A 24,606-nucleotide genomic window follows, 5' to 3' on the forward strand; every position below is an offset into this window, starting at 1 on the left:
CTGATGTCTGTTATACTAAGTTATTGGAAGGTATTCTAAGGGACAGGATATATATATATATTTGGATAGACAGGGCTTGGTTAGGGATAATCAACATGGCTTTGTGCGTGGAAGGTTGTGTCTAATCAATGTTGTAGAGATTTTCAAGGTTACCATGGAAGTTGATGAAGACAAGCCAGTAGATGTTGTCTACATGGACTTCAGCAAGGTGATTGACAAAGTTCCAGATGGGAGATTGTCCCATGAGGATAAGTCACTTCATGATGAAGTATTTAACTGGATTCAATAGAGGTTTAATGGGAGAAGCCAGGGAATTGTAATAGATGGTTTGAAAGAATATAGCTATAATGCAGGTATGATTTTATTCCCTGGAGTGCAGGAGAAAGAGGGGACGAGAGGAGTTTTTTATAAATATTCCGGCTTCTGAAATTGATTGTTCTGAATTGTTACCGTTGTTTCTTTCTGCACAGACTTTGCCTGACTTGCTCAGTATTTCCCACATTTCCTAGAGTCTTTCTCAGTTCTATTATTCTTGCAAATAATTTCTTTCAGTCCTGAGCTGAAATTGTTGTAAGAATAGTACTTACTTTTTTTTTCCCAGAACACTTACTACACATTTCAGAGAAACAAAAAAAATCTTAAAAATGTTTCTTAAATATAAATATGCAATATTTACTTTTGATGCAAAGAAGGCTTACAAGAAAATCATGCCTCAATTCTGCCGCTGTTTTCTCTGGGCACCAGAGCTTGTGACGAATATATTGACTTTGGAGGTTGTTATGTTTTTTAACTTCAAAACATAAAACTAATTCAAAGGAAGACATGGGAATTGGAAATGTGAGTCTAACTTCGTATTTACATTAAACCAGGCACATGTATCATGTGGTAGTGTGAGGACATATTCAATTCACATATTTATATATGTATAACATGTAATTAATTACTTAAATGAACAAGAATGCTTAATTAACCAAAATATATACAAGGTTACTCAAATATTAAATGCACAACAGAGGTGATGAAGTATAAAATTACCAGAATAATGCTTAGTCTCAAAGGGTTAAAGAAAAAGATTTTTGAAGATACAATTCTGTTCCTTGGAATTTAGAAAAGAGTGATTTGATTAAAGTTTAACTACAATTAAGGGAACCTGCTAGAATAAAGAGAAACAATCTCACTGGCTAGGAAATGTAGGTCCAGGAGGCATAGTCAAAAAAATTAGGGCCAGTCTGTCAGGCGTAAAATTAGAAAATACTTCTACAGAAGGCTGAAGAAGTTTGGAACTCTCTTCTGCAAATGACTATTGATGCTAGGTCAGTTGTTAACTTTAAATCTGAGAATAATAGATTCTGAAAACAAAAAAAAAACTTGAAGAGGTGTGAAAGAAAGGTGGATATGTTGAGTATCTCACCAATGGTGGAACTGCCTTTGGGGACAATTTTATTTCCATTGTTCAAATCCAGAAACGTCATGAGGCTTGCGCATAAAATGGATGCAAGCCTGTCAGCTCACTAAAAATAGAAGGGCACAGTGAAAGAAGCTGGCCCCAGGGCCAGCTCTCTGAATTAATATTCCCACTGCAACAGTTCTGATCCCAATGATTTTGATTCCAGCACTCATGAATGTTGAATTGACTCCTCTGACATGTTTTGCTATTTCTTCTGCACCCAACTATTTTCATTATCTTACATTATTTCTGTTCATAAATATTCAGAAATTTATCTCCCAAAAGTGCATATTTTCTGTGACCCCTCCCCCATCAGATGTACTGATTTAAAACACATAAAATGCTGGAGGAACTTTGCAGGTCAGGAAGCATCCATGGAGGGAAATGAACTGTCAACATTTTGGATCGAGACCCTTTATCAGGTTACTGGTTTCACTTAATGCACAGTCTCAAGGACAGCACTACATAATTTAGGTGGGGGGACGGGAAGTGGTGTTGCTGATCCCTCCCCAAACTGGCTTCTCTTCCGCAACCTGACATGGGACAGGTGAAGTATCACTAAAATGGTCACTTGAAATTCTGCTAGAAACTGCCTAGAACGCAGGAGTCAATGGCGCATGGAATTCGTAACTGTTCTAGGAGACTTTTGCCGCTGTTATATTTACCAGAGCTATCGTCATCATCATTTCTCCATCACACATTCAGTATCTTTGCTGTTACTAAGCCAAAGTTTGAGCTGCCTTCTTTTCCAATAAATTAAATCTGACATTGTCCATTTTCACCATCTCATTGTAATAAAGTAATTTTCAGTGCAGAAATTTTTATCTTAGATTCTATAGCTTTGCCCTTTACTTTAACTATTTTAAATATGGTTTGTGAAACTCCAACTATTATTGTCCTACACAACTATGTTTATAAGCTTAAGATAATATTTTTCTACTACACAAATAATTGAACATCTTAACTAGACACAGAGCATACAAAGAAGGAAAGAGCCTTTGAATGCATTATGAGTTCTTTGTTCAGAGTCATTGTTTGAAGATACTTAAAAATTCCTATCTTTATCACTTCATAATGCAGGCAAAACTCTCTTTATTACCTGAAAGGAACTTACATAATGTTTTTCTTTGCTTTTCAATGGTCTATTAAATACTTACAATCTGGAAGTATTTAAGGGTACAGATAAAAGTAGTCAGGTAATTTCCTAAAGAATTCTTTTTATCTTGATGACTGAGACTGTGATGCTTAATCAGTTATAATAATACTTTCCCTTCTTGCAAAAAGGGTAACTTCATCCACTGTGATGAGCCCAAGAATGTCAGCTTTGCTGGGGCTTCTTGGTGCAATATTTGCTGGATGTCTGCCAGTGATGGGCATATAATGTCAATGTTAAGCGAATGCAAGAGTGAAGTGACATGAAGAATGGAGTGTCATTTACAATTTTCCAGTCTTCTGGAACCATTCCAGGATCTAGTGATTCTTGAAAGATCATTACTAATGCCTCCATGATCTCTTCAGCCATCTCTTTCAGAACCCTGGCTGTTCACCATCTGGTACAGTTGACTTACCTAGTTTCATAGTTTCCCAAGAACCTTCTCTGTTTTTATGGTAACTTCACACACTTCATGACCCCTGACACCTGAAAATTCCACATACTGCCAGTGTCTTCCACAGCGAAGACTGATGCAAAATACCTACTCAATTCATCCACTATCATTTTCCAGAGGTCTGATATCCTCTCTCGCTTCTCTTTTATACTTTATGTATCTGAAGAAACTTTTGGTATCCTCTTTAATTTTATTAGCTAGCTTACTTTCCTATTCCATCTTTACCTTCTTAATGACTTTCTTATTTCCCTTCTGTTTGTTTTTAAAATGTTCCCAATCCTCTAACTTCCCACTAATTTTTGCTTTATTATATGACCTCTCTTTCATTTTTATGTTGGCTTTGACTTTTCGTGTTAGCCATGGCTGTGCCATCTTTCCTTAAGAATACTTCTTCCTATTTGAGATGTATATATCCTCTGCCTTCTAAATTGCTTCCAGAAATTTCAGCCATTGCTGCTTTGCTGTCATCCCTGCCACTGTTCTTTTCCTATCAATTCTGGCCAACTCCTCTTTCATGCCTCTGTAATTCCCTTTACTCCACTATAATACTGGTACATCTGACTTTAGCTTTTCCTCAAATTTCAGGGTGAATTCTATCATATTATAATCACCTTCCCCTACGTGCTCTTTTATCTTAAGCTCTCTAACCAATTCTGGTTCATTGCACAGCACCGAATCCAGAATAACGGATTCCCTCGTGGGCTTAACCACAAGCTGCTCTAAAATGTTAGCTCATAGACACACTAGAAATTCCCCCTCCTGGAATCCAGCACTAACCTGGTTTTCCCAATCCACCTACATGAAATCCTCCATGACTATTGTAACATTGCCCTCTTGGCATGCATTCTCTATCTCCTGTTGTAATTTGTAGGCCACATTCTTACTACTGTTGGTTCATGTTACGTCATTTATCCTGTGAATCAGATCTCGCAACTTCTTCCTGCATATGATTGAAAAACTGGTCACTTTTATCAGCACATACAGGTCAGTTATCATTAAAATGCAGCACACCATTCTGAGAGATTGCTAACTGCTTCAATTCTGAAGTATTTGCCCCCTTCAATAAGCTCTCCAAATAAAGCTCCAATTGTGCAGGATAGCGATTTAAATAATAAATGATTGGGATTTACTGGATCCATGAGACCAGCTCACAGTCTGCCATTGTGGTATTTGACCATTTTTCCCTAATTTCACTGAAATGACTGAAAGGGACTAAACAACAATGCATAAAGTAATAGTGACGCTTAAAGACAAATGGCTCGGCAATTCTCTTATGCGCTTCCATCAAGTCACCTCAATGAGAATAGAAAAGTATATAAGGCGATAAGAGGGGTTGATAGAATGGACAGCCAGGGTGGAAATCGTTAGTATGAGAGAGCATAATTTTCAGAGGTAGGCTTTTTTTTTAATAACAAGAGACTGGTTGGTGTGTAGAATGTGTTGCCAGGAGTGGAGGAAAAGGCAGATACAATAGGGACACATTTCAGTGACTCTTAAGTAGACACAGATTTGAAAGAAAAATAGAGGACTGCTTGGAAAGGAGGCATTATGTTGATCTTGGAGCCGGTTAAAAGGTCAGCACAATACCATGGGCAGAAAGGCCCGTACTGTTTTATCTTTGTTCTCCAACTTTAGTTTTGTAAAACTGTCATCTCATTATCTGACTGTTGACAAATATTCGTAAATATTTGGTAAACTAGTAAGTTTGTTTCTTATTGTCACATGTAGCAATGTACAGTGAAAATAGTTTGTTCAATGAGGGAAACATACTATTTAATAGCAAACTCACCTCCGGAGTTTGCTATTAAATAGTATATTTCCCTCATTTGCACAATACAAACTAAATATGAACTAAGTCTTCAGTTGTCACTGGGCTCCTGTCAAGTGGAAGTATTCATTTAAACAATACGGTAGTTACTAATAATGCTAATCAACCCTACCGGGACAGGGAGTTGACAAGAACTGGTGTGGAATCTAATTCCTTCAGGTACTGCTGAAATTTTTTAACTGAAGTATCTTATTCTACTTTTCAGTTTCCCATTCGGTCTTTGATTATACAATCTTTCTTTTGCCCTCATTTATTTTGCTGATTCTGTTTTGAATATAAGTTCACCTACTCTGCTATTCCTTTTCAGTTCTCATCTTGTTTAGTCATATATTCTTGTTAAGATGCACTGTTGCTTGTTAAGTACATTTGTTCCAGGTGCCCTATTTCCCTCAATGCAGTTATCAGCAAGCAGACAAAAAATGTGAAAACACAAGAGCAAATGTTGCTAGAAGTGACACAATTAGATCCAGTGCCTTATAACAGTATTTGGCCCCCTTTGTTCACATGCTACAGTCTTTTACAGTAAAAATGGGGCCATTAATGTAGAAAAAGCTGATTGCAAGTGATATTGGAATTTTCTGATTGACCTTTTTTAATGGTTGCTGTTTTAGTAGACAAAAAGAAGGTTACTTCTTTTGGTGAACAAAGCAACCCAGGAGAGATGGTGCTTGGGTACTATACTGCTATCCTGTTAAAGATTGATAGAAATTACTGTGTGTTTAGTACTTCCTTTGTTTTCTTTTAGAATACTCTGAATGTCAAAGTAGGGAATACTGGATACACTGATCCAAACAACCTTAAATTTGAAGAAATAAGAATTCTTGGCATGGAGGCTCTTCCATTATCAGTCAATATCACTCAGAATGATACCACCACAACTTTAGCACCAGAAAATATAAAGTACAGTCCAAAAAATAAGGTAATGCAAGCATCCTTATAATTACAAAGTGGTTGATCTTTCATTTTGCTTTTGTTACTCAGCACGAGTTACTGTATTTCTTCGGTGTAATAGGTAGTGACAACTTAATGTTGTTCCATTGGATCATTTTCAGAGCAAGTTAATTGATTGCAGGCACAACTCTGCCCTCAAACCTTGTAGCATCACAAGATTAGATTCAAAGTAAAAATAACTAACCTGTGGGGGATGATGGTAACACCAGAAATTTGGATTCAATATTGGCTTAGCGGGAGAAGCCGGAGAGTGGTAGCAGAATGGTGCCTCTCTGACTGGAGGCCAGTGACTAATGGTGCGCTGCAAGGATCGGTGTTAGGTCCATTGTTGTTTGTCATATATATCAACAATCCAGATGATAATGTGGTAAACTGGATCAGCAAATTTGTGGTTGACACCAAAATAGGGATCATAGTGGACCGCAAGGAAGGCCATCAATGCTTGCAGTGGTATTTGGACCAGCTAGAAAAACATGTTGAAAAATTGTCGATGGAATTTAATGTTTACAAGTGTGAGGTTTTGCACTTTGGGAGGACAACTTGGAGTAGGACATACACAGTGAATGGTACTGCACTGAGGAGTGCAGTGGAAAGGGATTTGGGAATACAGATCATAATTCCTTGAAAGTGGCCTTACAAATACGTTCATAAAGAGAAATTATGGAACATTGGCTTTCATAAATCAGAATACTGAGTACAGGAGTTGGGATGTTATGCTGAAGTTGTATAATACGTTGTTGATACCAGTTTTGAGTATTGTGTGCATTTCTGTCATCTACTGATCTACCTGCAGGAAAAATATGAATAACATTAAAAGAGTACAGCAAAAATTTGCAAGGACTTACAAGGATGTTACTAGGATTTGAGGACCTGAGTGATAGGGGAAGGTTGAATAGGTTAGGACTTTAATTCCTGCAGGGCAGGAGAATGAGGGAGATTTAGTAGATGTATACAAAATTATGAGTTGTATGGAGAGAATTAATGCAAGCAGGCTTTTTCCACTGAAGTTAGGTGAGACTAGGAGTAGAGGTCATCAGTTAAGAATGAAAGGTGAAATATTTCATGGGAATCTGAGGGGGACCTTCTTCACAGAGGGTGGTGAGAGTGTGGCATAAGCTGCTAGCAGAAGCAATGGATGCAGGTTCATTTGCAACATGAAGCTTGAATAAAGAGAAGTTTGGATATGTACATGGATGGGAGTGGTATGGTGTGCTGTTATCCGGGTGGGGGTCAATGGGACCAGGCAGAATAACAGTTCGGCATGGACTAGATGGCAGAAGGGTTTATTTATGTAATGTAGAACTCTGTGACTCTAAGTGCTTCAAAGTTAGTGTGTGTGTAAGTAATGCTTGTAATATACAACTTAAGGTGTGATAAAATCAATGTGACCCTTACTGAATTACCGTTAGTAAGATTCAATTTACATCATTTTTATTGTGGACATTGTGATTGAAACAACAGAATAATTAGAATTTTTCTGAAAGAAAATCAATATATTTCCTAAATTATAGCCTGCTTTAACAGGAAATCATGGGATGCAGTTTGTTCTATAATTGTATTGTACACTCTAAAATATTTCCTTACATTCTTTAGTTCAATAAAGGTTTAGAATTATTGTGACTGACTAACACTGAGACACATGTAGGCTGTAAAAGTCTATGAATGGAGCAAAGCTCTAGGAGAGAGTGTCCAGGGGAACCCAAGAGTATCTTACTCTCCGCCACCAAGTTTTATACTTCGTCAACACAATAAATGATTAACTACAGTTTTCATTGCTTTAATCACCCACTTAACTTTAACATTTTAAATATAGTTAGGTAAATTTACAGAGATATGTATTTGCAGTACTTACACATCTCAACTAGCAGAACTCCTTTGAAAATTCAATGCTGGTGTCTGTTTCCCCCTTTGTCACAGTTTTGACTGATATCCCTATTAATATACAACTAACTAGAAGGTTAAATGACAAAGCAGATCTCTCCTGAACTGTGCCTTAAGTGGTAGGAACACATATTTAACAGTGTAGCTTCAATGGAACAATACCAGAATGTCCCATAACCAAGGACCGATTTCACTAACCACAAAGTATGAATTGGAAGTTAATTAACAAGATAAACTATCATTATATTGAATATATTATTTTATAAAATTGATGCATGCCTTCCAACAATTGATCTTTTGGATGTATTAATCTATTTTGACAGTGAAGAATACATTTTCCTAATATATACAATGGCTTTATCATTACATTAATGTTAAAATTAAGGATATTTGTTTTGGTCCTCATAACCTGGATTTCCTCTGTTACATAGATTTTGTCAGGAAAAATAGTAAGGTGGAGTATCTCAACAATTTCTCTTTTGGTTCCTCCCACTTTCTCCAAACATAAGGTGTAGCCATGGAAACCTGCATGGGCCCCAGCTATGCCTGCTTTTTCACTGGCTACATAACACAGTTGTTGTTACAAGTCTTCCAGCTCTTTCTGTGCTACATTGATGGTTGCATTGGTGCTGCTTCACGTACTCATTCTGAGCTCATCAATTTTGTCAACTTTCCCTCCAACTTCTACCCTGCCCTTAAATTCACTTAGTCCATTTCTGATACCTGCCTCCCCTGTCTTGGTCTCTCTGTCTTCATATATTTTTCATATACCTACTGACTCCATGGCTACCTTGATTATAACTCTCCCTACCTTGTCTCCTGTAAAAATATTATTCCATTTTCTCGACTTCTTCATCTCCACTGCATCTGTTCCCAGGATGAGGCTTTCAAAGATGTTCTTCTTCTTCAAAGAATGGAGTTTCCTTTCCTCCACCATTGATGCTGCCCTCACCTACATCTCCTTCTTTTCCTGAACATCTGCCCTCACGCCATCTTCCCACCATCTTATCAGGGATAAAGTTGCTGTTGTCTTCATTTACCACCCCATGAGCATCCACAACATTCTCTGCAACTAACATCTCCAAAAAGATCCTATGACCAAACACATCTGCCCCACTTTCTGCAGGGATTGCTCCGTCTGTGAATCCCTTGTCCATTCATTCATCCCACTCCAACAAATTTCTCTCCTGGTACTTATTCCTACGAGTGGAAAAAGTGCTGCCCCTGCTCATTCACTTCCTCCCTCACCTCCATTCAGGATCCCAAACAGTCCATCCAGATGAGGCAGCACTTCACCTGTAAATCTGTTGGGATCGTCTACTGTATCCAGTGCTCACGATGCAGCTTCATCTGTACTGGTGAGACCAAGCATAGATTAGGGGACTGCTTTCTTGAGCACTTTTGCTTCCTCTGCAAAAAGCAGGATTTCCCGGTGGCCAACGATTTTAATTCCATTCCTCATTCCCCTTCCAACATGTCAGTCTTTAGAGAAGATTGGCCTTCTCTAAAGCTATAATGAGACCATTCCTAGGGTGAAGGAGCAGCACCTCATATTGTGTCTGGGTAGCCTCCAACCTGATGGCATGAACATCAATTTCTCCATCTCGTGGTAGTTATTCCCCATCATCTTCCCTCCTTTTTCTATTCCACACATTGGCTGCTCTCATTTTACCTCTTCTCTTCTATCATCTCTGCCTGGTGCCACTCCTTCCCTTTTTCCCATGGTGTACTCTCCTCTCCTGTCAGATTCCTTCTTTTCCAGCCCTTTACCATTTTCCACCTATCACCTCCCAGCTTCTTACTTCACTCCTCCCTCCCACAGCCATCTGTCAGCGCCTATCAGCTTCTAGCTTAAACTCCTTCCCCTCTGCCCACCTTATTATTCTGACCTTTCCTCCTTCCTTTCCAGTCTTGATGAAGGGTCTCAGCCTGAAACTTCAACTGTCTGTTCATTTCTATAGAAGCTGCCTGACCTCCTGAGTTCCTCCTGCATCTTGTGTGTGTTGCTCTGAATTTCCCGCATCTGAAGAATCTGTTGTGTTTAAGTGGAGTATCTGCTCACTGGGTTTTCCTTAAAGCAACATAATGTGAATATAGTGATTGCAGCAGTATTTTCTGAGAACAATGACACAAGCATTGGATATTGGAACTGTGGCTATTATTAGTGATAGTACAGAGGTAAAGAAGGTAGTTCTGTCTATATATATATATATATATATATATATATATATATAATATAGATAGGTAGATTGCAAGTTCACTAATCAATTGTTTTCAGCAAGAGAACCATTTAATTTAAAACTATTGTGCACAGCTTAATCATATTGGACAAGAGTTCACAATGTGCAAACCACTATTAGTAAAGCTACTAATGGTGGAGAATATGGACTGAGTCTTCCTCCATGACTTACAGTCACCTGAGTGGGTGCTTTTGCAAAGTTTTTTTTTTAAAAAAGAGCAAGGATATTGAATAGCCTGTCAAGAATCATATAAAAATAGATGCTCCGAAAAGTTACGCTGAAGATTTCAGAACAAAATATTATTAAAGAAACAAAAAATAATCTTGATAATGCTTGAAAAGCAATAATTAAAACTACTAACACTGAAATTCTAGCTAGGACAGTAATAATCGACTCCTAAGTAAATGTTGAACTGAAAATATTTTTCTTTCCATAGGTTGCTCAGCTTACAGGTTTGCAATGTGCATTTGGAAGGTCATTTTCAGTGCAGTGGTCCCTTCCGAAGTTTGTAAGAGTGGACTGTCACCCAGAAGAAAATGCAAATGAATCTGTCTGCTCTCAACGAGGCTGTATATGGTCTGTAAGTAATTCAAGAAAATGCATATTTTGAGAGGAGGAGAAAGCTGTTTGATATTACACATATTTGCTTAAGTATTGCTACCTTTGCAACATGAGCCTGTTATTGTACCAGTTAAGGCTCTGAAAACCTGTGCCAAACAACTAGCGGGAGTATTCAAGGACATTTTCAACCTCTCACTGCAACGGGCGGGAGTTCCCACTTGCTTCAAGAAGGCACCAATTATACCAGTACCTAAGAAGAATAATGTGAGTTGCCTTAATGGCTATCCCAGTAGCGCTCACACCGACAGTGATGAAATGATTTGGGAGGTTGGTCATGACTAGACTGAATTCCTGCCTCAGCAAGGACCTGGACCCTTTGCAATTTGCCTATCGCCACAATAGGTCAATGGCAGATGCAATCTCAATGTTTCTCCACATGGCTTTAGACCACCTAGACAACACAAACACCTATGTCAGGATGCTGCTCATCGACTATAGCTCAGCATTTAATACCATCATTCCCACAATCCTGATTGAGAAGTTGAAGAACCTGGGCCTCTGTACCTCCCTCTGCCATTGGATCCTCAACTTCCTAACCGGAAGACCACATTCTATGTGGATTGGTGATAACATCTCCTCCTTGCTGATGATCAACACTGGGGCACCTCAGGAGTGTGTGCTTAGCCCACTGCTCTATTCTCTATATACACATGACTGTGTGCCTAGGCATAGCTCAAATACCATCTATAAATTTGCTGACAATATAACTATTGTTGGTAGAGTCTTAGGTGGTGACGAGAGGGCATAGAGGAGAGTGATATGCCAACTAGTGGAGTGGTGCTGCAGCAACAACTTGGCACTCGATATCAGTAAGATGAAAGAGTTGATTGTGGACTTCAGGAAAGGTAAGATGAAGGAACACATACCAATCCTCATTGAGAGATCAGAAGTGGAGAGAGTGAGCAGTTTCAAGTTCCTGAGTGTCAAGATCTCTGAGGATCTAACCTAGTCCCAACATATTGATGTAGTTATAAATAAGGCAAGACAGAGACTATACTTCATTAGGAGTTTGAAGAGATTTGGCATCTCAACAAATACACTCAAAAACTTAAACAGATGTACCATGGAGCAGATTCTGGCAGGTTGCATCACTGTCTGGTATGGGAAGGGTGGGGGAGCTACTGCACAGGACTGAAAGAAGCTGCAGGAGGTTGTAAATCTAGTCAGCTCCATCTTGGGCACTAGCCTACAAAGTACCCAGGATGTCTTCAGGGAGTGGTGTCTCAGAAAGGCAGCATCCATTATTAAGGAACTCCAGCACCCAAGGCATGCCCTTTTCTCACTGTTACCATCAGGTAGGAGATACAGAAGCCTGAAGGCACACACTCAGTGATTTAGGAACAGCTTCTTCCCCACTACCATCCAATTGCTAAATGAACATTGAACCCTTGGACACTACCTCACTTTTTTTAATGTACAGTATTTCTGTTTTTTGCATGTTTTCAAAAAATCTATTCAATATACGTATACTATAATTGATTTATTTATTTAATATTGTTTTTAAATTTTATTTATTATTATATTTTTCTCTGCTAAATTATGCATTGAATTAAACTGCTGTTGCTAAGTAAACAAATTTCATATCACATGCCGGTGATAATAAACCTGATTCTGATGTTCTTGAAATTCCATCTTGTAGTTTTCAAAATGAAACATAAAAGTAATTTCTTAACAGTTGCATTTCTGTAGCCAAAAAACTAGAATTCAAAGGTCAAGGTTTCACACCATCTACCAGGAAAACTGCTTCCATGGTTTCAGGCTGCACTTGGAAACAATTGTCAAGTTGTATCTAATGCTTTTTGTACATCATTTTGTGGATTCTAACTAACTAGCTGTTGCCAAAGTAATCAAAGATTTCCTGTGCAGAAACACATCCAATGAATGTATGTTTTGCAAGGAGCACTCAGAGCTCCTCTGATAGAACAATTGCCCAATGGTTCTGCACAGCATGGCTCCCAAACTTCAGATATAGAGGCAAACAACAGGAATTCTGCAGATGCTGGAAATTCAAGCAACACACATCAAAGTTGCTGGTGAACGCAGCAGGCCAGGCAGCATCTGTAGGAAGAGGTGCAGTCGACGTTTCAGGCCGAGAAATCCCTTACTCACTCTTCCTTCAGTTAGTCCTGACGAAGGGTCTCGGCCTGAAACGTCGACTGCACCTCTTCCTACAGATGCTGCCTGGCCTGCTGCGTTCACCAGCAACTTTGATGTGTGTTGCTTCAGATATAGAGGTCAGGTTTGCATTGACTGTGCAGATCACTGGGGTAATATGTGAAGGACCAAATGATATTTTTGCAGTGTCTTCAGTGATGAACGTTTAATGCAGCAAAGGAAATAGTTGCAGAGTGATTCTACCTTAATACAGAAAAGATCTACAAAGGCTGTTACCAGAACTTGAGGGCTTGAGCTAAGAGGAGAGACCTGGATAGGCCGGCGCTGTTTTCCCTGCAGTGAAGAGAGCTAAGAGATGAGGTTTATAAAATCCTGAGGGCTACAGATAAAGTGGATGATCACAGTCTTTTTACCAGGATAAGGGAGACTACAACTAGGGGGCATAAGTTTGAGGTGAGAGGAATGTGATTTAATGGGGAACAGAGGGGCACAGTTTTCACATAGATGGTGGTGGATATATGGAATGAACTGCCAGAAATGGTGGTATAGATGGGGAAAATTACAATGTTTAAAAGATATTTGGATAGGTTTCATAGGTATAGAGGTTTGGAGGGATAATAGGACAAACTTAGGTGAATGGGATTAGTTCAGGAATGAATGGAGCCAAAAGGCCTGATTCTGTGCTATATGACATTGTGATTCTTTTTTTTTACCAAAGATTTATTGGAAGTAAAAGGCAAAATGCAAGAATGGCTTTCATAGTTCTACTAAGATCATGCTTTAACAGATAATTGCACACTATTACTAATCATGTTCGCAAAGTCATCATTGTTTTTGATTATATCATAAAAAATTAGGCAGGATTTACTTGCAGTGTTTGGCATGATGGTTTAGGTGAGGCTCTGTACTATGTTTATTTCATTTAGTTGGCTATGACTCTTCTGAATTATTGTTCCTTGTTCAGGGAGGAATCGCTCCCTTTCATGAGTTGCAGTCAGAGAGCTAATTTTACCTCAGTTCCAGAATATGCAAGTCTCTTTTAACTCTTTTGAATAGCATCATTACACACAATAGCACTCTTCATAGTGTATGATAGTAAGTACATTCCTGCCGGTGCTTTGTTAGGTTTGTGTGATTCCTCTTATCCTAAAGGCTGTGGTTACCTCATCAGATAACTGAAGAGAGCACCCCGGTGTATGACGCAAGTGACATCTGGTTCGCCACTGACTTCCAGAATGGCAACCTGGATAGCAACCGAGAAAGGTCAATGATGCTATAAAGACATCTGACCCCTACAAAGTCTGGCATGTGAACACAAGGCTAGCAACCTAGTATGTAGCAAGAGGGTACCATATGGTTCAACTAAATACACATACCCCCAGAGTCTCCCGAGAGGGGGAAGGATGAGAGACTCAATAGATCAGATGTAATGGCAATGGCCAGGACTGGAAACACAATAATGAAAAGACTCAAGCAATCAACATTGACTGGGAAGGCATTCATTGCCAAGTGCCATTGCAGCAAAATCTGCAAAAACCTCAAAGGGTTGAAGATAGACAAAAGAAGGTCCAGTTGTGGAATGAAGGCAACTCAAGTGCAATGCATGGACTCAACATCTGATGAGACAATGGAGAACTCCAGCCAGGAAGCACCCCACTGAGCTGAAGATCTCCCTGCACCTGAGCTGCCCCAGTGCCAAAGAAGGGACCAAGTGAGTGCCTCCTCTGACATCTTGAATCTATTTATTCATCAAGGAAAGGGAGGATCAGATGGCCTAGATCATTATACAATGTATCTTGGAAGCAGTTCGATGACAACCTGGATTGCATCTTGGAAGCTACATTTGCAGGACCTGACTACAGGAAAAACGATTCCCTCACAGCCATTGTGTTCAACTTTGCTAAAGAGCGATTCAGCCCAATGGGGAAGAAAGGAATCTTAAACCATCCCGGCAGCCTCACAGGAGGGAAAGGAGATTCACCACCTGAGAAGCGAGATAAAGCACCTGAACAACAATTCAAAAACTGTTCATCTGATGACAAAGAAGGTAGAATTTCTGTGAGAATCACATAGCAATCCCCGTAGAATTAGGGACCAGACTCCGAAAGTCCTCCAACCAAGAATCCCAATAACTGAACTGAACATGGTAGAACTCACAGGGCAGGAGGTACAGGAGATCATCAAGAGAGCAAAGTCATCTGCTGCCCCAGGACCCAGTTGTATATACTACTATATAATTAATGACCCAAACTCCACTGGAGGTTGTGGAAGATAATGAGGAAGATTTGGACCTAAGGCTCTATCCCATCATGCTGGAAAATAGCAGAAGGATGCTTTGTTCCTAAGGAAGAAGATACCTCCACATTCATCCAGTGTAGGACAATCTCTCTCCTTAGCACGGAGTGTAAGATACTCTTCTTAGTACTTGCGAGAAAGCTGACCTCTTACTTAATGGAGAACCACTATATCAACACTTCCATCCAGAAAGGTGGAATCCTGGGTTTTTCTGGGTGCCTTGAACACACCTCAGTAATCAGCCAATTGATCCACGCAGCCAGGTAGAAGAAAGGCAACCTAACAGTCATCTGGTTAAACCTAGCCAATGCCTACGGGTCAATTCCACACATCCTCGTCGAGGTTGGTCTGGACCATTACCATATCTCACCAGTAAAGGGAGTCATGATCAGTTACCTGGAAGGATTCAACTTCGCTTCAGTTCAGCGCACTTTACAACCAGGTGGCTAAACCTCCAAAAAGGGATTCCAATGGGCTGTACCATCTCCCCCATCTTGTTTGTCATGGGTAGGAACCTCCTGATATCAGCAGCAGCTGATGTAACCCAGCTTCCGATAACCTGCAATACGGGGGTTCATGGCTGACATCACAGGAACCACTGTAACCCATGTTCAAGCAAGATGGGTATTGGAAATCCTGGACAACGTAGCTACCTGGGCTAGGATGCCCTTCCAGGCCAGGAAGTACAGATGCATGGTGATCAAAGAGGCAAGGTTATTAGCAAGTTCGGTCTTCAAGTACAGGAAGAAGTCATTCCATCTCTACAGGACAACCCAGTAAAGTGTCTTGGAAAGTGGTTTAATACAGCAATGATGAACAGTGCTATCATCACCAACACTGTAAAGTGGACTGAAGAGTGGTTGAAGAAGATTGACAAAACCGGACTCTCTGGTAAACCTAAGACATGGTTGTACCAACATGGTCTTCTACCAAGGCAGCTCTGGCTTTTCACAGCATGCGAGTTCCCCATGGCCTCAGTAGGAGGCTTCATGAGAAAAGTCAATAAGCACCTATGGAGGTGGCTAGGGATTCCCCAAGTTTTTCTTCCGTGGGGCTCTACATAAGATCAGGCCAGCTACAGCTGCTGTTGTCATCAGTAGTGGAGGAGTTCAGGTTAGCAAAGTGTAGAGCTGTGTTAACATTGAGGGACTCCGATGACAAGCTACAAACCAAGCAGGAGTCACAACAAGATCAGGATTAAAGTTGGCCACCAGCTCGGCCATAGATGAGGCAGCGAGATCCCTGCAATTGAGAGACACCATTGGCAAACCATGCCTGGGACGGCGAAGCCTCGGCTCTGCACACTTCCAGTGGTGGAGGAGAGCAAATGTGAGGGATAAGTGTGACATGGTCCAGGCAGAGGTACAGAACCGCAAAGATGAAAGGCGGACATCAAAAGCGGTGGAGTTAGGGTCACAGGGCACCTGGATGAATTAGGATCTTCCCAAGCATAAGATCTCTTGGGCAGAGCTTTGGAGACTGCAGCCCTTCAGCATTTCTTTCCTCCTGCGGTCCGTGTATGACACACTCCCGACACCATCACAGCTGTACACATGGGGGCTGAGAGAGGACTCTACCTGCAAGCTTTTTGGGCAGTGGGGTTCACTGGCTCACATACTGTCAGGATGCAAAACAGCTTTAACACAAGGATGGTATAGGTGGTGCCACAACAAGGTCCTGCTGATACACTGGAGCGGGAGAGGTGTAAGAATAGACCAGCTGTTGGAGAGGCAAACAGGCCTGTTACTTTCATCAAGGGGACAGTGACACCAGTCAGATCCAAGAGGCCTGAATCTAATTAGTTGAAAACTACCAAATCATGGGAGATGAGGGTCAATGTCGGGAGGAAGCTGCAGTTCCCGGAGGTGGTGCGAACCACACTTCGACCAGACGTCATACTGTGGTCCACCGAAGACAAGAAAATGATGTTGGCGGAGTTTTCCATGGGACCATGGGAGCAAGGATGCGAGGAGACTCACAAGAGGAAGAGCCTAAAGTACCAGTCCTTAACCCAGGAGTGCAGGGACAAAGGATGGCAGATGTGGCTACTCCCCTTCCAGATCGGCAATAGAAGGTTCCCGGGCAGGTCGGCATGGAGGTTGCTGTCTGCGCTGGGCTTTGATGAAAAGAGCAAGAACCAAGCAGCTCACAGGATGTGGGAGAAAGCAGTAAAAGCAATTTGCCAGATGTGAAGCAGGGGAGAGGAGTTGAGCTGGAAGTCAGGAGCAGATGGGCAGTGACCTAGCCAACCCTGCTGACCTGCCAGTTGGAGAGTGTAGTGGTTAAGGGTTGAAACACTCTGTGAAGGTTGGGCACCATGTGAATACATCTGCTCCTGGCCAAATAATAGTCCTATCCTTATTACTGTACCTGTTTTTCTATTGTTGTTGTCATAGCTGCAGGGAGCTCTGCATAATAGGCTTTTGTAAGAAGGAAGGGAATAAGTTGGTGGCAGTTCTGTGAAGTGTTTAAAGAATTGCCTGCTCTGAGGGAATCATTGGCAAAGAAAAAGTAAAGTTGTGAAATAACAGTTGGAAAACCAATGTAACCATCAATGTGGAGAAAATAAGGTGTTATATAGTTTGTATCTTTAAAGTTCTATCATAGGATAGAGGAGTCATCTCTCAAGGTCAGTGTTCATTCTTTACAACTGGAGGTCCTACTGCACTTTAGTGTCAGATTGTATTATGTTTGGTAAATCCAAAAAATTAAACCAATTGAAAGGAAAGGACAGGAGTCTGAGATATGAGTCTAACTTTGGTTTTCCTTTAAGCAATATGTGCCCGCATGACTTGGCGGCATAATGACCTATGCCGTTTACATACTTTTACATATAAACTGCCATACAATATGTAAACAACCAAGAATGCTTAATCAAATGATATGTTTACAATATTACAAAACTATTACTGAAATATTAAATACCCAATAGATTGGGTCTCAGGGTTATACCTCGACCAGATCACATAGCAGGTTTGCTTCTCCTGTGTAGACTGGTGAACCAGAGAGGATTTTTAAAATAGAAATCTAATGGTTAGAATTAACCATGAAACTACGTTTTTAGACTTATAGCAATTTAATGAAGAAATTTTAATTTTTTAAGTCAAGGTGAATTTTGTACACATGCCTTTGGACCATTAGTCTATACTCATGGAATACTACTACAGTAACATAACTAGTGTTGCCATACACCCATGAATAAGAGACTAAGGAAAGCAGGGAAGGAGAGCATCGCAAACACAAGAAAGTCTGCAGATACTGGAAATCCAAAACAACACACACGAAATGCTGGAGGAACACACATCAAAGTTGCTGGTGAATGCACCAGGCCAGGCAGCATCTCTAGGAAGAGGTACAGTCGACGTTTCAGGCCGAGACCCCTGACAAAGGGTCTCGGCCTGAAACGTTGACTGTACCTCTTCCTAGAGATGCTGCCTGGCCTGCTGCATTCACCAGCAACTTTGATGTGTGTTGCTTGAATTTCCAGCATCTGCAGAATTCCTGTTAAAATGCTGGAGGAACTCAGTAAGTCCAGCAGCATCTATGGAAAAGAATAAACAATCAGTGTTCTGGAGCAAGACACTTCTCAAGACTGAAAAGGAAGGGGGAAGATGCCAGAATAAAAAGTTGGGGGGTAGGAAAAGAGGCTAGCTGGAAGGTGATAGATGGACCCAGGTGAGTGGCAAAGGTCAAGGGCTGGAGAAGAAAGAATGTCATAGGAGCAGAGAGTGGACCATAGGAAAAAGGAAAAGAAGAGGGAACCTGGGGAAAGTAATAGGGGAGCATCATGTGTGAAAAGAATCAAGATGTTTAATACTCATACAATGACTTTATCTTTCCTTTATGTAAAGATTTTAGACTAATACAAATGAAAATAAGATTGATGATCTACAGTAGATCTTTAATTGAATGGGATGGATGAAAATACTCAAATGCCCATGATAGGTTTTATTTTTTTAAGAGTTTGAACAACGGATAGAGAAATGGAATTTCACCAAATGATTCTATTCAGGGCCAGTGTGCCCTTAGACTGGCCGATGTGTAAAACTAAGTATTGTTTTTCATGAGTAAAATAATTATCAATAAACTAAAATGTGTGAAACATATAATAAATCCTGCAAAAATAGTTAATATTTCAAATATTACTGAAGTTATTGTTGAGTAAAACAAAAGCACGCAGTTAGATTCATGAATGTTCTCTACACCATCTACAGCAAAAGTATATGTTTTCTTTCAATTTATTTCATATGAAATTTGAATTTTATTCTTTTGCAGGCTTCTGTCAATCAAGCTGAGCCTCGGTGTTTCTATGCAAATGATTATGGCTACATAAGAAATGAATCCAAAGAGATTAGCCATACACCAAATGGTAAGAGTGTTGAAATTCACAGGAATACAAAATATCCAGAGCGTTACAGAGGCCAAACACCAACAATCGAAATCCTCAAAGTTCAAGTCACATTCTTGAATGACAATATGTTGAATTTCAAGGTAAGATTCGTATGGCTGTACAAAACCCCAGGGGTTTTGAAAGTATATTATTAAACAAAAATTGGGCATTGCTGGGATCAATTAAGTGGTACATTATAGCAATGCAATATAGCAATTTATTAAGGTTATTTCAATTGCTATATTATTCCTGCAACTTTGAATAACAAAAATGACAATAAGGTGAGAAGACCACTATTGACTGAGTTCTAATTTGAGCAGATTATTTCATTACTAATCACCTTTGACACCATTCTGGCCATACTTTCATTTGTCGACCTATAGCTGTTCAAAGGCCAAGAGCCATCAAATCCTCCTCATACAGTAACCTTCTCAATCCCAGTCTCGTGAACGTCCTCTAGACCCCCTCCAATGCCTGCACATCCTTTCTTAGATATGGGACTTAAAACTCCTCACATGTTCCAAATATGGTCTGACCACCACCTTATAAAAACCTTAGCATGACACCCTTGTTTTTATATTCAAGTCCTTTGAAAATTAATGTTACCATTGCTTCTTCCTTCCTTCCTACCAACTCAACTTGCAAGCTAACTTTTAGGGAATCCTGCACTAAGACTGTCAAGTCCTTTTGCACTTCTTGAAAATAAGTGAAGAAAATAGTCTATACCTTTACTCCTTCTGCCAAAGTGCAAGGCCATATACTTCACTACACTATATTCCATCTGCCACTTATTTTCCTGTTTTCCCAATCTGTCGAAGTTCTTTGTTTCATCAACACTAGCTGCCCACCCCCCTAGTTCTTTTATTGTTTGAAAACTTGGCCACGGAGCCATCAATTCCACCATTGAAGTCTCCCCTGTGGAGCAGCACAAGACAATAGCAGTCAACCAGAAAAGGCCCCCTTTCTTCCCACTCTTTTAGTCTGCCAATCTTGTATCCATGCTGAAATACTATTGAATCTTATCTTATTTAGCAGCCTTATGCATGGTGCATTGATAAAGGCCTTCTGAAAATCCAAGTAACGACATCCTTTGTTATCTTACTGTTACTTCCTCCAAAAATTCCAACAGATTTGTTGGGTAATTATTTCCCCTTAGGGAAACCACGCTGACTTCAGCCTACTTTATCATGTCCCTCCAAGTATGCTGAAACCTCATTCTTTGTGATGGACTTTAACATCTTGCCAATTACTGTCAGATAATTTCCTGTCTTTTGCCACCATCCCTTCCTAAAGAGTGGATTGACATTTTGATTTACTAGTCTTCCAGACCATTCCAGAATCTAGTGATTGTTGAGAAATTACTATTCGTGCCTTCACAATCTCTTCTGCTATCTCTTTCAGAACCCTGGGCTGGGCACCCCATCTGGTCCAGTTGACTTATCTACTTTCAGACCTTTTAACTTTCCAAGCACCTTCTCCTTAGTAATACTGACTACAATCACTTCTGACCCTAACACACTTGAATTTTTGGCATGCTGTTTGTATCTTTTGCAATGAAAACTTATTCAGTTCATCCTCCTTTTCTATAGTTCCCTTTATTCCGTGGTAAAGGATACATCAAATTTTATCGTTTCTTTTTCAAACTGCATGGTAAATTCTATCATATTATGATCCTTTACTTTCAGCTCTGTAATCACATCTAATTCCCAACACAGAATAGCCTTTCCTCTGGGGGCTCAACCATATGCTGCTCTAAAAAGCCATCTCGCAGGCAAACTACAAATTCCTGCCCTTAGAATTCAGCACCAATCTGATTTTCCCAATCTACCTGCATATTGAAATCCCCCATGACTATTGTAACATTGCCTTTTTTCATGCCTTTTTAAATCTCCCATTATAATTTATACCCCACATCCTGGCTACAGTTTGGAGTCCTGCATATAACTCCCATCAAGGTCTTTCTGCACTTTCTTAACTCCACCTTTAAAGATTCTACATACCAAAGGAAGTAGGTTCACTTGAAACTGTGGTTAGTTCAGAAACTGCAGATGATGAAAATCTGAAATAATAGCAGAAAATGCAGGAAGTACTCAGCAGAGCCCAACTGATAAAACATTAACATTTTTTTTTCTTTCCCAACTTATCTACGCTACTGTGTACTTTACACATTTTCTCCTTTTATAATGAAATAATGTCATGACTTTTCCCAATAGCCTTGGATCTTTTACATCCTGAACTGATGAAGCAGGTTACGCTAAATGTAGCAAGACAAAAAGTTGATTAATGCAAATGTTTAACAAAATCATTAACTAACCTATTATTCCCCCCAGATTTTTGATCCTCAGGAAAAAAGGTATGAAGTTCCAATCCAACTGCATTTTCCCAATCCAGCACCTGGAAATGGTGTATCAAACCTTTATGAGGTTAACTTTGTTAATTATCCTTTTGGGATCCAGATCACAAGAAAGAGCTCCGGTACAATAATGTAAGTGGTGGATTTTCTAATCTGTTTTGTTAACCTATTGTCACTGTCACTTCAAATAGCCTTTGGCTCCTATCCTCACTCAGAGAAAAATGGGCAGGAAGTGTAAACGATCACTGTGCCCCAGAACAAGTTGAAGTCCCATTATTAAAAATTATCCTTCTCCTAAAATAAGCATCTCAAACATTATCCACAACTAAATACCCCTTAAAGCTGCTTTTTATTTGGAAACATTATACCAGACAACATATTTTTGCATTGTGTGAATGAAAATTTGAAGTTTTTATTTGTTTTTGTTTTTTGTTTTAAAAAAAATGTTCCTTCAAATCAAGGATATCAAAAGCAATTCTTAGAGGGTACTAATAAAATAAAAGTTATAAATCTGTATATGGCATGGTAGTGTAGTGGCTAGCACAAGGCTTTACAGTACCTGGAGACGGGGGTTCAATTCCTGCCACTGCCTGTAAGGAGTTTGTACATTCTCCCCGTGACCATGAGGGATTCTTCTGGGTACTCTGGTTTCCTTCCACAGTCCAAAGATATACCAGTTGGTAGGCTAATTGCTCAATGCAATTGTGCCAGTGATTAGGTGAGGATTAAATGGGTGTTGCTGGGCAGTGTGACCTCAAAGGGTTGGAAAGACCTTTTCCATACTGTACCTCAATAAATAAATAAATATTTTAAAATTTTACATAATCAACTCCTAACCCAAGCTAACACATGTAAACACACTTGTTAGTGCAAAATTGCACACTAAAATGGGGATGTGAGTGTCATGGCGTTTTTATATGAAGCCAAGCAATCTCAAATGCTTCCATTATAAAGCAAGATTTACACCTGAAAATATGCCACTGTGAAGCCCTCCTCAGCATTAAGCACATCTACATGGAGTACTGGCCCAAATAAAAACAGAGACATCATCAGGCACCCCCACCATCCAGGCTATGCTCTCTTCTCGCTGCTCCCATAGGGAAGGGGCACTGGATCCTTAGGTCCCACACCACCAGGTTCAGGAACAGTTATTACCAGCAGGCTCCTGAATCAGCGTGGATAACTTCATTCACCTCGTTACTGAGTTGATTCTACAACCCATGGACTCACTTTCAAGGACTTTACAACACATGTTCTTAGTGTTATTTATTACTTCAATAATTTGGGTTTTTTGGTATTCACACAGTTTGTCACTGATTCTGTTGGGTTTATTTGTATCTACTGTGAATGTACACAAGAGAATTAATCTCAGGGTAGTATATGGTGACATATATGTATTTTGAAAATAAATTCACATTGATCTTTGGAGGTAAGGAGTGGTCATATAAAATCCATTCTACTAATGTCATTTCTGATCATGTATGTCCTCTGTTGGTTTTGCTGACTACTGTCTCAAATTAAACCAAATTCCATGTAATCTCAATATTCTTTTGGAATAACCTGTCCTTCTGCCTATCACAAAGATCACCTTTTTCCACCTTTCTAACATTGTTCAATTTAGACTCATAGCTCAACTCAATATTTGCTACTGAAACCTCCTCTGTATCTTTGTTATATGTAGACTCAGCTGTGTTATTCCCCCAGTGGCTCTGCACCCTTCCAAAGATGAATCCTAAATTGCATGTCTGTATTGTTTGTGCATTCAATGGCTCACATTGGTACTGGTCTAATAGATCAAATTCAGATTTCTTATCCTTCTGCTCAAGAGACTTTGTGGCCTCTGCTTCTCCCTCACAAAGTACATAGAAAATGCATTTTATTTTAAAATAATGTACATACTGAATGTGTACTTCCAATCTGTCAGGTGCCATTGTGATAGGATTGACTCCTAGTGACATTTGCTCACTGTCTTCTCCCTTTCCTTCCGTTCTCATAAATTCATTATCTATTCTAAATTGTTATTCCAAAATTCTCAAAAAACCAGGATAAGATGTTTCAAATGCATTCATTACATGATTGTTTAAAAATTGCAATTCAGATTCAAAGTGCTCCTTAAATAAAACCCACCGCAAATAACGATATGAAGATTCGAGCTGTAGTTTGTATATTTATTTTCTGGTAAATATCAAGGTCAATGAAGTAGCCTGCTGTTGAATATTGCACAGAAAAATGACCAACAATCTAATGCAATACATTTTAAGTAACTAATTTCTGTTTTCTGTATTATATATACCAAATGTATTCTCATATTTAGCATCTAAATACATTATTGAATTCTCCATCATTTTCATTGCTCTCTCCGTACCTAGATTAGAATCAGAATTAGAATCAGGTTTAATATTATCGGCATATGTTGTAAGATTTGTTAACTTTGCAACAGTGCAATATATGATGACAAACCAAGTTATCAGAAGATTGATGCTAATGAGAGAGAGATAAGGGAGACAATGGAGGAACATTCAAAATGTTAATGAGAGAGAAGAGAGAGATAACGGAAAAGAGACACAGTTCAGAGTATTGACAGACCGGTTGCTTTGAACCTGAACTGTTTGAAGTTTGATGGACAGGCGATACCCCAGCAGGGGGATAAAAAGAACAGGTTCGCTAAGGCACGACACACACCACGAGATCACGAGATAACGAGACCCTGGAAGAGCGGTGTGCCCCCACAAGTTGGTGGGAGTTGGAGGTCTGGTTCGAGGGAACCGACCATCAACTGACAGGGTGAAAAAGTACGATCGGCAGGAACCTGGTGTGTGTGTCCGCCCTTGCCTGAGTGCCAGGTTCACCGCTGAAGAACAGTCGTATCCGGAACAGA

The 24,606-nt window shown here is 39.8% G+C and overlaps 1 protein-coding gene across 8 annotated transcripts in view; it reads left to right on the plus strand.

Annotated features, from left to right (window-relative positions):
• si (sucrase-isomaltase) overlaps positions 1-24,606 on the plus strand; it is a 202,242-nt gene that overhangs the window by 93,756 nt on the left and 83,880 nt on the right. For all 8 annotated transcript variants that reach the window (XM_072255413.1, XM_072255408.1, XM_072255415.1 and 5 more), the window contains exons 25-28: positions 5,628-5,801; positions 10,391-10,534; positions 19,261-19,476; positions 21,706-21,860. In XM_072255413.1, the coding sequence (XP_072111514.1) occupies positions 5,628-5,801; positions 10,391-10,534; positions 19,261-19,476; positions 21,706-21,860 (689 nt within the window). The remainder of the gene's footprint in view (positions 1-5,627; positions 5,802-10,390; positions 10,535-19,260; positions 19,477-21,705; positions 21,861-24,606) is intronic.

The sequence above is a fragment of the Mobula birostris genome, chromosome 4 (assembly GCF_030028105.1).
Source record: "Mobula birostris isolate sMobBir1 chromosome 4, sMobBir1.hap1, whole genome shotgun sequence".
Taxonomy (NCBI): domain Eukaryota; kingdom Metazoa; phylum Chordata; class Chondrichthyes; order Myliobatiformes; family Myliobatidae; genus Mobula; species Mobula birostris.